This window comes from Solea senegalensis, linkage group LG19, assembly GCF_019176455.1.
Source record: "Solea senegalensis isolate Sse05_10M linkage group LG19, IFAPA_SoseM_1, whole genome shotgun sequence".
Taxonomy (NCBI): Eukaryota; Metazoa; Chordata; class Actinopteri; order Pleuronectiformes; family Soleidae; genus Solea; species Solea senegalensis.
Genome location: NC_058038.1, coordinates 11,711,853 through 11,727,698, shown reverse-complemented (window position 1 = coordinate 11,727,698; position 15,846 = coordinate 11,711,853). Strand labels below are relative to the sequence as shown.

Sequence of the window (15,846 nt, the reverse complement as noted above, 5' to 3'; positions counted from 1 at the left end):
AGAAGAGGTTTCCTGCTCATGTATGACGATCAGGGTTACACAGACCACATGATGACAATGTCTGGCTGGAGAATAATTGTCACACTCTCTCTTGGGAAGACCAGCTGTTTCCTGAGGTCTGACAACATCCACCACTCTTTGCCAGGTGCGAACATACTGGAGCTGCAACCAATCCCAGGTGGCAATGGCGCGTGGCAATGGCGCGTGTCACGCCCTGGATGACATAAAACCAATACTGATGATGAGAATTGCTATTAATATTATTGAGTTGTGAAATGCTCAACAGCTTTTCTCATTCCTCTCCTTTTAAATGTGATATTTTGTTTGAAATCTTCTGGAGCAGACAGTTGATACGTGCTGCCGGGCTTTACGAATCATGCTCGGGCACGATTTGCTGTTGCCTCTGTGCGGCTTGCTGTTAAGCTACATCTCAGGATCTCGGCTTTTATCATGGCGCCACCTGCTTAATGATCCTGCGTCCCTGGGTCAGAGCTGCCATACAACCCGACAGTATGTCCTGGAGGCTTGCCTTAATGCACCATACCACTGTGTGAGGTTCTGAGAGCAAGAGAGAGTGTCGTAGGTTGCCCTTTAACAGGAAGCTGACTCTAGATTGTGGCGTTCTGCTCTGCCCAGGTGATGTGCCGGTTAATGGTAGCATCTCATGTCGTCCAAGCTCCTGCTCCTGCTCCAGCCCAGTGACTTTGTCCACCAACATGGTCTTCTGCTGTGTCAGAACCACAATCGCTGCACTGCTCCCCAGCCCAGGTCAGCATGACTGGTCTGGACAGCCACCATCACCTCTCCATGCTGCACACTGGAGATGGTCCGATCTACCTCGACCTGCGGCTTCCATCTGCGGCCTATGAAGCACTTAATGCATATAGAGTGTGCTGTTGCCTTCGTACTTGACAAGACATGTCAGGTTCAAAGTCTATATTGCTTTCTTTTTCTTGAAAGACAAAATGACTCCTCATATCTGCATTGTTTGCTGCGGGGCCGAGTCTTATTGATACAGTACTTTAAAGAATAAATTGAGTTATATAAGTATATAAGTATTTTCTTACACCGTCAGTATGTGGGTCACCGAAGAACATCAGTCACTGGCTCATAGAAAATCAGGGAATGCAAGCGGTGCAATAAATGTACTGAAATACTGATGTGAAAGAAAATGAAAAGAAGTGCAGGTGTTTAGTATGCAGAAAATAGGTTATTTATTGTTTTACTATGTCCCAGATGGCCCAAAATGATAAATCAATTAATAAAGAAAATGACATGCAGATGAATTTTAAAAAAGAAATTCAATCGCTAGTTTCGATTCTAAATGCATTCACAAAGAAGGGAAGCACTGCCCACCCCCCCACCCCAGCTGTGGAACATGAATGATGTGGGATCAATAGGGTGATGGACTCCCCTTTTTTAATTAAAGCAAGCCCGGTCATCCTTTGAGCTGTAGTTAACTTGATGGCAGGTTGATTAACCTTTTGTTTTCTCGGGTCAGATCAGTTACTAGGCACAGAGAGCATAGTGGGTTAAACCTCAAGGCAGGCTTCATCAAAAGGGTCCAAAGTGAGGTGAAGAGAGTATAGTGTGGCCTGTGGTTGTTTTATATAGAAAGTGCATAATATCTGTATCTTTTCATTTCCAGAATAAGGTCCTGAACATTGATGGAGTCAAGGTGAAGCTCCAGGTAAGACTATTATTTTATTCCAACAGTCATTTTAAAACAACTCATGTCAAAATATGAATGCCCTGTTTCCAATTTCTATATTTATAACCTTTATGGCCCCTTGGGGAATTTTCCTTGCACAAGTTTATCAAAGAACATCCACAACCAGACGTGGGGACAGGGCATATATCGAAGACATTTTTAAAGGTACAAAGAAGTACCTTTTAAAGATGTCACCTAAGGCGTCATAAATAGAAAAATAAGTGTATGGAGCAATGAATCAGGGTTGGTTGAGCAGCTGAGTGCTATGTACGACAAAGGATGAGATCCTCATCCTCGATATTTGATGTCTTTGTCCCCAATGGTAAACGTTCATATTCAGACCACGGAGAATGCCTTGGATGTGCTATAATCTAGCCTAAGTGCTCTGAGATTTTATGGTGATCATAAATGCCAAACACAATTCTACAAATCCAAGAATGCAAGAAATACTAAACCCCGTGCTTAAAGGGAAAACACAGTCAACGAGAAATGCTGTGTGGGAATCGCTCCATGATGTCGTGAGCAGCAAGCTTATTTTGCATAAACAAAGAATGTGTAGATGTGACAATAGATGAGCCTGTGTTCTGATCTGGAATGCAGTTATTTAACTATTAAAAATCTTGTATTTTAAACACGACAGACAACAGAACTAGTCTATAAATTATTGAAGCGAATTGAACCAGGAGAGTGAACTGTTAAGATGAATCCTGGTCTCACCCAGCAGCCTCGATGTCACAACTCTGAAAGCTAAAACATTATTTGGATACAAATTATTACTTTTTTTTCCTGGAAAAAAATAAAAGAAATCCGAAGTATTAAGTCAGCTTGGTACAGAATGTAAATAGTTTAAATAATGTTGCTGTTTTGATGTGGGTTTTTGGTTGCATTCTGGATTCCGAGCACATTTCCTTTAACGTCTGTGCTTTCTCTGTGGTGTGTGCTCTGTCCCTTGGGGCCCCAGCATGCCTGTTTTTTGTTTCTTCTTCTTTCTTTAGCTCATTGATACATGTGGCTGACAGTCAACCACTATCTAGAGGCTGATTTTCAGAGGAAAATCAATGATCTGGTCACAAAAAGCCACTGAGACACAATTGGTCTTCCTCCCTCTCCATGTATACTTTCCATTAGACTTACACACTTTAGTGAGAGCGTATGATTGTTTGCCCTGCGCTGAACTGGCTACCTGTCCACGGTGTAACCCCACCTTTCACCCTGTGTCAGCTGGGATTGGCTCCAGTGACCTGCGACCCTCACACCGAGGATAAAGCAGTAGACAATGAATGAATGAATGACACACTTTGTTCAAAAAGAAATTCAGAACTGGCGGTCACACTGTCATTGTCAGCATAGTATGTTTGATATTTGTGTCAAACACAGAAAGTAATTATGAGTGATTATTGTGAATCATTCCTAATTATCTCAATTAGTGGGTGATGGAGAATGGCAGAATTGCCCTGTGATGTGTTCATTTTGGGATAATTGGATTAGAGTCAGACCGCAGAGCACCCTGTAGCACACAAACACGCACGCAGTTACTTTTCTTTCTTTCCTCTTTCAATGACCATTCCTCACTAATGCCACTTGGATTCTGGGGACCGGTTGTGCCAGAGGGCAGTCAGGAGGCAGAGCGGCATGAAAACTGACATCTCACAGAGAAAGAACAAAGAGAGCATACGCTGGTTTGGAATACTTGAAAAAAATGATGAAAAAATAAGACAGAAAATATACCAGGGATTTTTTTTTTGCCAAATTGTAATAAAAAGCTCTGTTGCCTGCTGCAGGAATATAACATATAATTAATTATTACTTCATTTCTTTTTTAGTCTGATGTATGGACTTTATGCAGCATTAGCTGTGTCCATAAAGCTCCAATATTTCACATTATTACATTTTCAATAGTTCAAATTATGCAAAGAGTTGATATTACTGTTTGATCGTTCCATTGAGAGTAAGTAGAAACCAAAATAGAGCTATAAGTAGAGTGAGTATTGGACTTATATTGCACAAGTAAAAAATAAGACGAAATAAGCCTCGAAGGTTGGCTGTGAGCAAACCGTGACCCTGCCACAAAAAAGCCAGCAGATGGTGGTAGTCTGTATTCAGCAACTGATTTCGTGCTAGTGCATGTAAACTGCAGCAGTTGCTTATCTTGTCCCTCTTGCTCTAGATGGCCATGTATTTGCATCAAAAATGTGGAAGAAGGAACATTTGAGCACATTGTGTGTGCTCTATGGTTTGTTACTTCTTGTCTTCTGATTGGCTGGAGCTAAACCGCTCGGTCGTAAAAAAGGCTGTGGACATTCATCAGAGCAGCGTGTCTCAGGATTAAGTGCTATCGTTTCTCCTTGTCAGTGAGTTATAGACATAAGCAAAGTCTTTAGCCATAATAATAGCGTTAGTGTTGGATTGATAGCTCACGGTGCTACATCCATTTTACTAAAAGATGCTGCTTCAAGCACTGAACTTTGCAAGACACTGGACTGTTCGATACTCCCGTCAGTCTCATTTCCCATATTTCATGATGACGTATCGCATAAGTATTAAATCGTTAAATGACGATGGCTTTATAATGAGTTGCAGAAGACTGGCGGCACAAACAGAAGACTTTGTAGACAGATAGGAACGTCTCTCTATTAAGTGATTCATCTTTTTTTTTTATTATTAATATCTGCAGATCTGGGACACAGCTGGACAGGAGCGGTTCCGCAGTGTCACTCATGCCTACTTCAGAGATGCCCATGGTGAGATACTCGCACTTACACAGAATGCACTCAAAATTCTGTTTTTTGAATTATTTGATTCAAAAAAGCAATTATTATAATCCATGACCCTTCAGGTGTCATTCTGGGGTGTTTTCTTCATCATAATGCACTGTTTGAGTGTGTGTCAGCCATTTATAATGTGTTTATTACCTCTGTGTTTGTCATTAGAGTGCAGCCATTGCAGTCTTCGGCGTTCCCAGAGTTGTAGAAGAAGAGAGATTTAGGGAATCTACAATGAACATTCTAATGAACGTGTTATTGCAGGTTTAATTTACAGCGGCGTTAAAATGTCAAAGTGTAGATGAGATTGTCTTTACTGGAGTTTTACTGCTCTTCTTGTGAGATGGAAGGAGAACACATTGGGGATTCAAAGCACCTTTGTATGATCTGTCGTCAGTCGTCACTGATGGGTGTGTGTGTGTATAGATCTACTTTTTTCTTCATTATTAGCTATGCAACTTCATTTATAAAGCTCTAACTGACAGCACTCTGCTGGTTTCGTGCAAAGCAATCAAAGCAGATGTGCTTTATGGAGAGTGCAGAAGGCTTATGATGCACAAAACCGTCAGCAATGTAAAAACATATTATAGTCTGGATATTCGTCTTTTATATTTGTTCCGCCAGGTAAGTTTATGGTTATGAAACAGCCGAGTAGAACACACACACTGCACAGTGCGAAGGCTTGTGATGATGTTTACTCGATCTTGTGCACCCCAGAGTATATTCACTGTTCTCATGATGATCATATTGCCAGTGGCTCTTCTTTTCTTTTGTTCTTCCTTTTTTTTGAGGGGCATTGATATTCACACAGTGTTGTGCGTTTGTCATGTTGTCATCTCATGTGAAGGGACAATGCATGACCCGGTTTGACTTCTAATCTCTTTTTGCAGTCTGGAAAGTTTTATGCAAATTGCGCAGGACTCGGGTTTTTTGTGGGTGGGCGTGTGTGTGTGTGTGTCTGTGACCCATCACATGCATGATTTATTGAATGAAAATGATCCGCGTCTCAGTACAATCCTCATTACGCACGTCATGGTTTGCCAATCAGTTTGCAAGATTACACCAGGATTTATATGCGTCTGTTTCCTGAAGTTACGGGACCTTGGAGGACATTCAGCAGAGTCAGATTCAGGCACGACGCCTAAAAAAAACAGGGGTACAGCCTTATACGTCTGTGTGTCTGGACTTTCAGTCACTTCTACCACACAAATTAGTTATATGAATGACGCACACACTTATTAAATGGGAATGTTTTCTGCTTTCTTTGCTCCATATAACAAAGAAATCAGGAAAATTCATAATTTTGGTTTGTGGGCAAAACAAGACTTTCGAAAACATCATCATTTCGAGGTTCGGGAAACAGTTTATGGACCAAAGAACTAATCACTTTGTTGAAAAATAATCAAAAGATGAATCTACTATGAAAATAATCATCAGTTGCCGCTCTATCAGAGATGTGACTGTCTGATGATCTTCTCTTGTATAAAAGCTTTGGGGAGAAATAAATCCCAAAGAGTCTCTGGTAAAACTGAAAAGAAAATATTTAATGTGAGATTTGAACATTCCCCTTCCTTTTGTGTGTCTATGTACGGAGAATGAAAGCTTGACATCCTCATGTCACTGAGGAATTTTGAAAAGCCTTTACATAAATGTTGCCGACTGTGATTCACTGTCTGACAAACACTTGTTTCGGAAACAGTCTGTCAGCGAGACTCTGAGGTCTGAAGACTCAGCCTCTTTCCCCCACGTTCATTTACATTTGAACCTTCCTGCTGTTTGCACACTTGTCTATCATTCTCTTTCTAATACTATCAAGTCTCTTTATGTCAAAGATTAAAAGCATTGGTCCATTAATGGTGTTGCCATGAGAATAAAATGTAAAAAAAAAAAAAACCTTGACTGTGACAGGGCTGATTTGGGGAAAACATGTTCTTTTAAAGCTTTAATATTCACTTTGTGTATTTAAAACAAGTTACCATCAAAATGCTAACTCTATACTCTAATGCAAGGATGGAAATGTAAAGATGAATTGTTTCCAAGGATGTAGGGCAAGAAAGTCATGGCATTTGGAAATATAATTTAGGGGGTCAGGGTCATCATTAGATCCTCCATAGGTTGGAAAGATCAACCTGATATGATCACTTTTTACCAAAGCTGGGATTTGGCTTCTACCATTTTCTGCTCTTTACTTTAGTTTTCTACCTTTTCCATGTTTGTGGTCAGTTTTCCAAGAACATCATTGCTCACTTCAACTGCTTTTGATAACCTGCAGATAATTCGCTGAGTCTCTGTGTGAAAGCATTTAAGTTGCTGTTGAATTTCCAGTTCTTCAACCATAAAGTGAACCTCAGCACGTTTTTCAACACTTTTCCCCAATCGTTTTGAATTTCTATTTCCATACCTTGTTGGTGAGAGGTTATCATTGTAAAAGGTTGCCAATGGTTCATATTTATTTTATCCAAAAGATCTTTAAATTGTTTCATCCGGAGCTTCTATGTCAAGAGAGACAGAAGATTGCTGTTTTATATTTATATCCGATTGAATGGGCATAAATGTGAATTTTCCCGCCGATTACAACAATAGAGATTATACATCACATCAAACAAAATACTATAGCATTCAAAGCAGTTTGCAAAAACATTCAAACATTGCAGGAAATCTACCTTTTCAAACTTTTCATCTCAAAAATCCACAAAACCAGCTAAAGAAGAACAACAAATGTGTCGCTTGAACCTTTTAACTTGAGGTTAAATAAAAGTCAAATGCCATTTCTGTAGCATAGAAGCCTCTCAAAAACAAAAGTATTGTTGGGCGCCAGACAGGAGAACAATCAAAAGTCAAAACTTGTCCATTTTTATAATTATAAATATTCATAATTCAGAGAGGTTACCCAGTTAGCTTATTTCTATGCTACAAAAGATGCCAACATAACATTATCATACAACCACGGCCACAGTTCAGTTTCATTCAGAGGGATATGAATTGATTACAGGTTGTGTGTGTGAGGGAGAGAGAGAGACAAGAAAGAAGAGGGAAGAGGGGGGTGATCTGTAGCTCGAGGTTGGACTTATCTGCCACGAGTAGGTGTCTTCCAACCAAGCAGGTTTTAAAAGATCATCAGGGTCTCCTGCTCCAGGGATCAGCTTATTCCTCTCATGTTTTTGTTCCACACTAAACTGTCTATCGTTTTACTTGTCTTAGTTGCTCAAAGTACTTCTATTTCTTCATTTGTCTGCACTCCTCCTCTCTCTTTTGTGTGTTCCCTCTCACTCCTCAGCTCTCAGGTGTGACTGATTTATTAGTTCCCTCCTCCCTCTACTTCCTGCTCTGGTGAGGAAAAACAGGTCTGCCATTTTCTTCAATTGGTGTAGAACAGGACTGTTCAATTACAAACTCAGTAATATTGGGCCACATTTTCAAACCAAGAAATCTAACTGGGCCAGACATTTTCTGCAGCCAGTGAAAATTTTTTTTATCAAAAAGTGCATTAAAAATGAAAAGAAATAGTAATAAAATTGTTTTGGTCATACCTGTCCTTCACACACCTCAAATTGTGTAAAAAAATGCACAATATTAGCTGTAAGTATTTTTTTTTCATCTCACGTGCAACCCAAAGTGCATGAAATCAAAAAGGTGCACAATTTTAAGCATTTGTTTATCTTTGAAATAAGATAAACATATGTCATATACGACCCACGGTCATCTCACAGTGCCTTTAAGTATAAAAGAACTATCTGCTTTTAAACCTATCAGACTACTGTAGGAATCTTTGAGGGACAGTGAAAAGTGTTTCTCTAGTTATCTAGTGGAACCAGCAGTTGGGCCACTAAGAAGTTGGTTATGGGTGTAGAAACATATAAAAATCAAAAATGGAACAATTACATTGTGATTTACATGATCATCAGGAGCGGCGTTCTACTGTGTTTTATAGCAAGAGCCACAAATCTCATACTACTCCTCGGACCGGCTGTCAGTTACTGTATAAAAGTTTATGGTTTATTATTGTTGTATTTATATACAGAAAGATTGATATATCTGCGACCGACAATGACGCTATGGTGCAATAAAGAAGCTTGACAGCACTGCTTTCATGACCTTTCATGACTCTTGTACATACAGTATTATAAATGCACTCGTCTGTAATGCGCAGGTGGGGATTTGGGAGTGATAAATGAGGCCAAGTGTCCTCTCCATAAATTCTGTGTGTGGGGGCAAATGAGAACAGGTGCATCCAGTGAGAGAATGAGTGACTGTGAGGTAGAGGAGGCTCTAGGAGAGGAAGAGATATTTTCAGGCAAATTGTGTGTAAACATTTCAGGATGTTTATTCTGTGATAAAGCAGTGATAAAATCACCGTGAGGAAAAGAAAACTGTAATAAGCAAGAAGCCTAATCAAGAAAGAATGCAGAAGGAAAGTAAATTGCAGGTTTATTTAAAAAAAAAGTCTTGATTTCAGTGATTTTATTAGGCTGAAATTGTGAGGAAGAAAGTCCCAATCATCATTTTACTTTGTACTTCCATCTCTGGTGGGTTTTTATCTTTTGCCTTCAAGCTTTTCCTTGTTTTCACCTTCACTTGTAAGTGTGTCGCCAGTTTAGCTCCTTCTCTTTTATTCTTCCCATTTCACATTATGTCTTTCGCCACCCTGAAATCAATCAATCTCTGCCCGTCTTGTCATCCAACCCTCAATTTCACCGCACCATTTGCCAGTAAATCTTGTGTGTCATGAAACTTTGGACTCTGATGTTTCCTGTGCCAATCTACACATTTTACACACAAAAAATGTGTCTTGCACCACCCGCCACAAAGATACGTTTGAGTGTGCACAGAAAAACTGTTTCTGACTTGCAGCAGAGTCGAGTTTCATGTGTCCTGACTTCAGTCACTTTATGATAACAGACAGCACAAGAGAGAGAAGCTTGTAATGACATGGTTTTGCACCCTAAGACTGTCTGAGTTCTTCCAAAATGTGACACACTGTCAGGCCAAGGACTCAATTTATTAATCCCTGTGCTCAGAGCAAAGTGAATTTGATCTGAAAGTGATTTAAAACAATGAATAATAGACATTCATTTTCAAATGTTGTACTTTTCTCTGTGTCCTCCAGCTCTCCTTCTTTTGTACGATGTCACCAACAAAAGATCCTTTGACAACATACAGGTAGGCTGTTTTAAAACTCAACAACTGATTTCTTAGTTTCATTTCATTACTCCTTTCACATACTTTCCAGGAACATACATTGCAATTTGTAATGAGCTGTTTAAACAAACTGGACATTGGTCCATCAGGTCAGTTCTGTACGACTAAAGGCTCATACATCAAAAGATGATACAGCTTGGTCACACCGAGTTGTTAGATTGTTAGTTTGTTAAAACCAAAAAGTGATAGACAGCAAGAGAAAGGCTAAAAAAAGAAGGTGAACAGAAATACAAGAGCGCATGTGTGGTGGCATGTTCAGCTTTCAGTCCAAACTTTGTTTTTCCTCGGCATTACAAGGACTATTTAGCCGTCCCTTCCTCTGGCAAACAACCAGTCACAATCTCTGCTCGTTGTTTTCCAGAACCATATACATTCACATTTATCAACTATAAATTCTGCTTGATGGGGCATGTTTTCCTCCGTATTAAATCTACTCTCTCTGAGAAGTGGCTACCTACAATGCATCTTCCACAGAGAACAACTCCAGGTCAATTAAAGATGACATACTGTGCACAAGATGCATTTCTCTGGAGTGTGGAGGGGGGGAAAAAAAAAACATCATGCAGTGCACTTACTAACTCAGCACAGACAGACGCGAGTGAAAACCCTCGTTGGCTTGTGAACAGTGCACGCCGCTGAACCACCGCGGAGCCTGTTCAGACTGTGAAATGTTTGTGCTTCATGCAGTCTGACAACGGAAGCCATGAAAACAGATTAGATGATTGAGGATGAAACCGATAACAATTGCATGAGCACTCACGCAGCGGAAACCATTTAGTGGACCCGAGAATTGCATTACCTATAAGTAGACAGACTGGTAATACAGCTTCTTAAAGAGAGGGATTCGCAGAGACGTATAATAATAGTGACAATAAAGCAATTTCATAGATTTGTTCGTTTTATTGGGTCACATATTACTTTGGTATACCTCGATAACTTTGCGTTAAGTTACAATAGTTCTCAATGGTAGCGCCATTTTACCGCCTGTATTTGTGAAATAATGAGTAGTTTGGAATGGATTATGTCTCCTCCATCACCATTCGTCATGGTGTCACTGATGTCAGACGGACCGAGGGTCACGTGTCATCACACCAGCTGTTAACTACTGTGCAGAAAGTCTACCCCGCGATCTTCAACTGCTTTAATTGCCGTCGATCATCGGATAAAATGTCTCTTCCGGAGCAGTGAAGGGGCTGTAAAGGGGAGGAGAGGTGATTCATCACCACTTTCTGCCAGAGATATATGACATGCCCATCTACCCGGAGAGATCATTAAAGCAGGAAAGGTGCTTTTTTAGCTCCAGGTGTGAACAGCAGCTCTAGGAGAGAGGGAGGGAGGGAGCGAGGGAATGTGGGAGGATGTGTGTGAGTGCACAAGCAGCAGAGGAAGGACATGTACAGAATGTTTTTGGGCAGGCAGCAGCAGAAGAGGGTAACAAACTGTCAGTCATCTCAAACAAAAGTTCCCCACCCTGTCAGTAATGAGCTGGAGTTGCTACACAGGACAGTTTAGCTTGTCGTATATCTCGTCAAGGTCCAGTGCTTCACGCGCTCTCATAAAAAAGCCCAAAACTGCAACAACACCAATGCCACACTCCCACTAACAAACACAAGCAAAACAACAGGCGTTTGAGCAGTGGAAATATGTGTCATTGGCGTTCACTCCTGGGTCTGCAACGCAACAAGGGTTTTTATCAGCTTCAGCATTTGTGCAAACACCATTTTCTTTGTCATCTCTTAGAATGATGTGATCATCATTTTCCAATGCAAAATACAATTGCATGCATTCATTTTTGCACAGCAGTTACCCACAAAGCGATACTTACTCTTTAAAACTTGCTTTTATGGCATATTAGCGCCTCAAAATCATTCCATTGTGTAGGTTTTGTTGTTGTTTTCTCATGCACAGGTACAAAAAAAATCACTGGCAATGGGAATGGTGTTAACCCATCCCATTTTTATAGCAAGTTCACCTAAGTTGAAACATCCTGGCTATACCTGCACATGTCTTTGTGTTTGACCTTTCACTACCATGTTACAACAGCGATACAAAATAACGTCCTTTTAAAATGTCCAAAGTGTTTCACAGGGAATGTGACCACTAACAGGAATCTTACACCAAGCCAATAAAAATAAAACTAAATAAATTCACGTTTTATTCTGAAGGAATGTTTATTGAACGACTGTGCACCATTTCCAACATCTAAATTAACAAATTCAACCTCAGGGATGTTGTTAGGTGTAAGCCATGATACCACAATAAGCAGCAATAGCTGTTCCATTGAAAATAAAGCAATTTGATGTGGACATAATTGGGTGCATTATTTCAGGCTCAATACACACAGTTTTGCAAAACATTTGAACTTGTGCAGGGCTCTGCTGCATCGTGGTCTTGCACCTTAGACCACTGAACCAATTAAAGTGTATTATTTGGGGTGAGTGAGGTGAAATTTAACCAGGCACAGTCAAATTCATCCTTCTCCTCCTCCTCCACATCCCTCCACCGCTCCCACATTAAGTCAATGTCTATTACAGTGAGAGGGGATATGCCAGTGGCGAGCTACGGATGCCTCCTAACACACAGCTGCTATAACGAGCACTAACTCATGTTAATGAACGCTAATGGTGATGAATGCCACTCTGACGGAGACAGAGAAATGAGAGGGGGGTTAATCATCCTCTCATCGTCTGCCTTCAGACTTCACTGCAGTGCGTTGCCGTTTCCTCCGGCTATCGGAAACATTTCAGGCACGTGAAGCATTAACACTGTCAGTGTTGTCTGTCATCTGGTGCAGAGAGACGTTCCACAAAGCGAATATCAGCTCAGTTGTTCGGCTTGGTCTATAACGTCTCCCCACCAAGTTTCGAGAAATTCAGTGGAACTCAATTTTGCCTCTGTTATCACCTAAGGGGGCGCTATAGAGCCATTGAGCAACACACAGGTCCGGGCACTATGCCAATATCGCATTTTCACCAGACCTGACCTCCATGCCAAGAGTTTTTATGCATGTTAACCTCCTCAAAAATGACCAAAGCCACAGATATAATAATAATCTTAAGAATAACAAACACTTGTGAAACGTCTTTGGTGCAACTAATGAGCTGAAACAGACACAAATGCTCCATAAAACTGAAGAGAAACTTGAGGCAGGTGAGGATGTTTGGTCTGTTTGTCACCGAGAGTGAGCCTCCTAAAATGGGAGACATTTCTTGCATTGTTAATCATAGCATCATATATTTCAATTGTTTTCATTTAACCCTTTAACACAAGCGCGCTTTCATTACCATAATTATGTGACGCAAAATTTCACAGACACCTGTACACATTTTTTGGCCTGTTTTTGCACATTGAGACCAATTTCAAATTTAACAAGCAGAATCTGATGTACAACTAGTGTTTTTTCTAAATGTTTTTCTTCAATTTAAATTGATTGAATTACAGGACGTTTTCCGGCCCTTTAATTCTTAAAATACGCATAAACATCCATGAATTGGTAACATTACATGTAGATTTCCAGCTATTCATTGTGGAACATGCAACATCCAACCTCCTACTAATGACAATGACACTTCACATACTTAAGAATGATTCAAGTGTAAATTGCAAGTCATGGTTGGTTTTTCGACTTTTTCTCTGTCATAAAAACTCACCGCTGACGCTCCACTCTCCTGGTCATGTGCATTTGTTCTCAATGGAGCCGGCAGACACAAGCCATGGAGCCACGTCCAATGCCGATAGAAGAACAGCCAAACACCCACTGAACACAAAAGCAGCAACACACACATCGGTCATTAACGGGTTAAAAATACTGCATAGTTTTTGCTTTTAAAAAAAAATATGTATTTGACCATGTCCTCAGAAAACGAGTCAGTGTAAATAACAGTCTGCTTTTGTCTGTTAATGCCATCAACTTCTGCACATCTGCCACATGGTTTTATGTTACATTAATCGTGGCACAGTAGTTTTCATATTGCATTTTAGATTATTCAACCACCTTGTTTGACCTTTTGCACACACTATATCATCCCCCTAATCATTTATTGAAAAACGTTCCCATTTTATCTTCATACATTCTTAATTTGCAGAAATAAATTGGGTTTATAAATTGGTTTACTTTACTCTTTAAACTAAAGACTGTACAACCTACAGCTATATTGTAACAAAAACATTGTGTCCTTTTTTTGGGTTCAAGTGAAACAGACCATGTCACTTTCCACTGAGCAAATAAACTATATGTTGAGTTCTATTTAGGTTTATTCAATGCTGCTCCAAAGAGACTGAAACAGACACAATGATTAGGATTGGCCCTTGTGTTCAACATCTACAGCACAAAATCACATTTGAGGAGAGCGCTGAGGGAGGTGTCACACATTCACTCCGAGCGCAGCTTCTCAGAGCACATCAGCCGTCCAGACATGTCTCACACCCGTCAGCTGCTCTTTTATAAACATAAAAGCTTTTGTCTTTTCTGTCAGGCCTCAGAAATCAGCTTTTATCACCAGAGCTTGTTCACTGATCTGTCTTATTGAAGAGATCGTGTGTGTGTGCGAAAATCTGCATAAAGCTGACTCCGCAAACATCAACACATGTTGATGTATTCTAAATCTCTTTTGTTTTGATTAAATCTGATGTATTCACGTTGAGTTTTTTGGTCTGGCTGTGCACTGTATGTGTGAAAAGTCTCAGCCTTGAGTGTGACAGGATTTCTCTGAGTTTTCCGGTGTCAGACAGAGACAGTGTCACTCCATTTAGCTCAACTGCCTCATGGAGCCCTAACTTCCTCTCGGGGGAGAGGCTCTACTTTCTCTCTTCGCTCCTCTGGGTTGGCTCAGTCTCTGCCTGCTGTTGAGAGCAGATGTCTCCACTCTGTCAGTTGCTGTATTACTCTGATCAAAGTTTGGGGAGAATGGCATCATCCCCTCCAGCAAATCTGCTCTGACAACTGCAACGGAGAGAAGAAAGTGGGGATCATGTGGAAAGATTACGAGGTGCTGTGAGAAAATCTACATTAAAGCGTAACTAAACCCCTAAATCGGGTGAAAACCAGTGTAGTCATGTTACACCTATAGTGTTATTTGCTATAGTGGTTTTGCTTTAACCCTTAGAACACAGAGCATTTAGGCTGCATATATACAGAGGCTATAAGAATGTGCAATACTGAGTGTCTTACATTACATTACATTACATTACATTACATTACATGTCACTTAGCAGACGCTTTTATCCAAAGCGACTTACAATGGAGTACAATCAGCGAGGGGTTTTTTCGCACATAGGGTACCGGTCTTAACCACTGAGCCACTCCACAGCCACTTACATCCTGTTTTTCAGCACAACCTATCGGGAATCAGATTCAATTATTATTATTTTTTAATTTTCACCAAGTATGTACATACCTGAACAAAAAGTACTCACAAAAATGTGTAATCATTTTGGATTTGTTTGCTTGGCTCGTTTTTGTGAACGAAAGCAAAAATACAAACGCTCTATTTTGTGACTTCTGCACAACACACATGATCGTGGCTTCCAATTATTTTCTTTTTTTTAAATATGGAATATAAAATTAATCATAACAAACACAAAAGGAGACAAAAACACATTTGGTAAAGTCTAAAAGGTGTGACCTATAAACACACACAGGATGTCCATATAAGGAGTTGTGCATTATTCCCACAGCAATTTACCAAGGGTGCACTTGTGGCACAGATACCGATGAAGGGTTTGCCTTTCCTAGTCCACACTTCAACATTTTCTGTGTAAAATCTTTAAATAATAAAAAAGAAGTAAAGAAGACGACTGAGTAAATGTGATGTTTCTGGGAACTTTTCACTCTTCAAACAACAACATAGTTTGGTTGCTGCAAATACATATTTTTTTTTATTTTATACCCAACAGTGTAGAAACTGATAATGCAATAACACCTGTGATGTCATCCTAAACAAAAACCAAGACATCACTGCCTCACAGTAGTGCTCTTAGTGTTGCAACGCTTTGATCTGCAGCCAGAAGCCGTAGGTGCTGCCATTACTAGGCCGCACGGACACAAAATGTAACCTTGATATAATCAATTATTACAATTCTCAACAGTGGTGCCTGCTAGATACGAAGAGAAAAAGCAAACAGCGGCAGCTTATCTGGCTACAGTGTTGTGTTGTGGTGTTGTACACATATTTG

At 40.1% G+C, this 15,846-nt stretch overlaps 1 protein-coding gene across 1 annotated transcript in view; it reads left to right on the top strand.

Annotated features, from left to right (window-relative positions):
* Positions 1-15,846, top strand: part of LOC122784702 (ras-related protein Rab-26) — a 33,649-nt gene that overhangs the window by 11,628 nt on the left and 6,175 nt on the right. Inside the window, exons 3-5 of the mRNA XM_044050018.1 lie at positions 1,649-1,690; positions 4,386-4,452; positions 9,581-9,633. Of these exons, the coding sequence (XP_043905953.1) occupies positions 1,649-1,690; positions 4,386-4,452; positions 9,581-9,633 (162 nt within the window). The remainder of the gene's footprint in view (positions 1-1,648; positions 1,691-4,385; positions 4,453-9,580; positions 9,634-15,846) is intronic.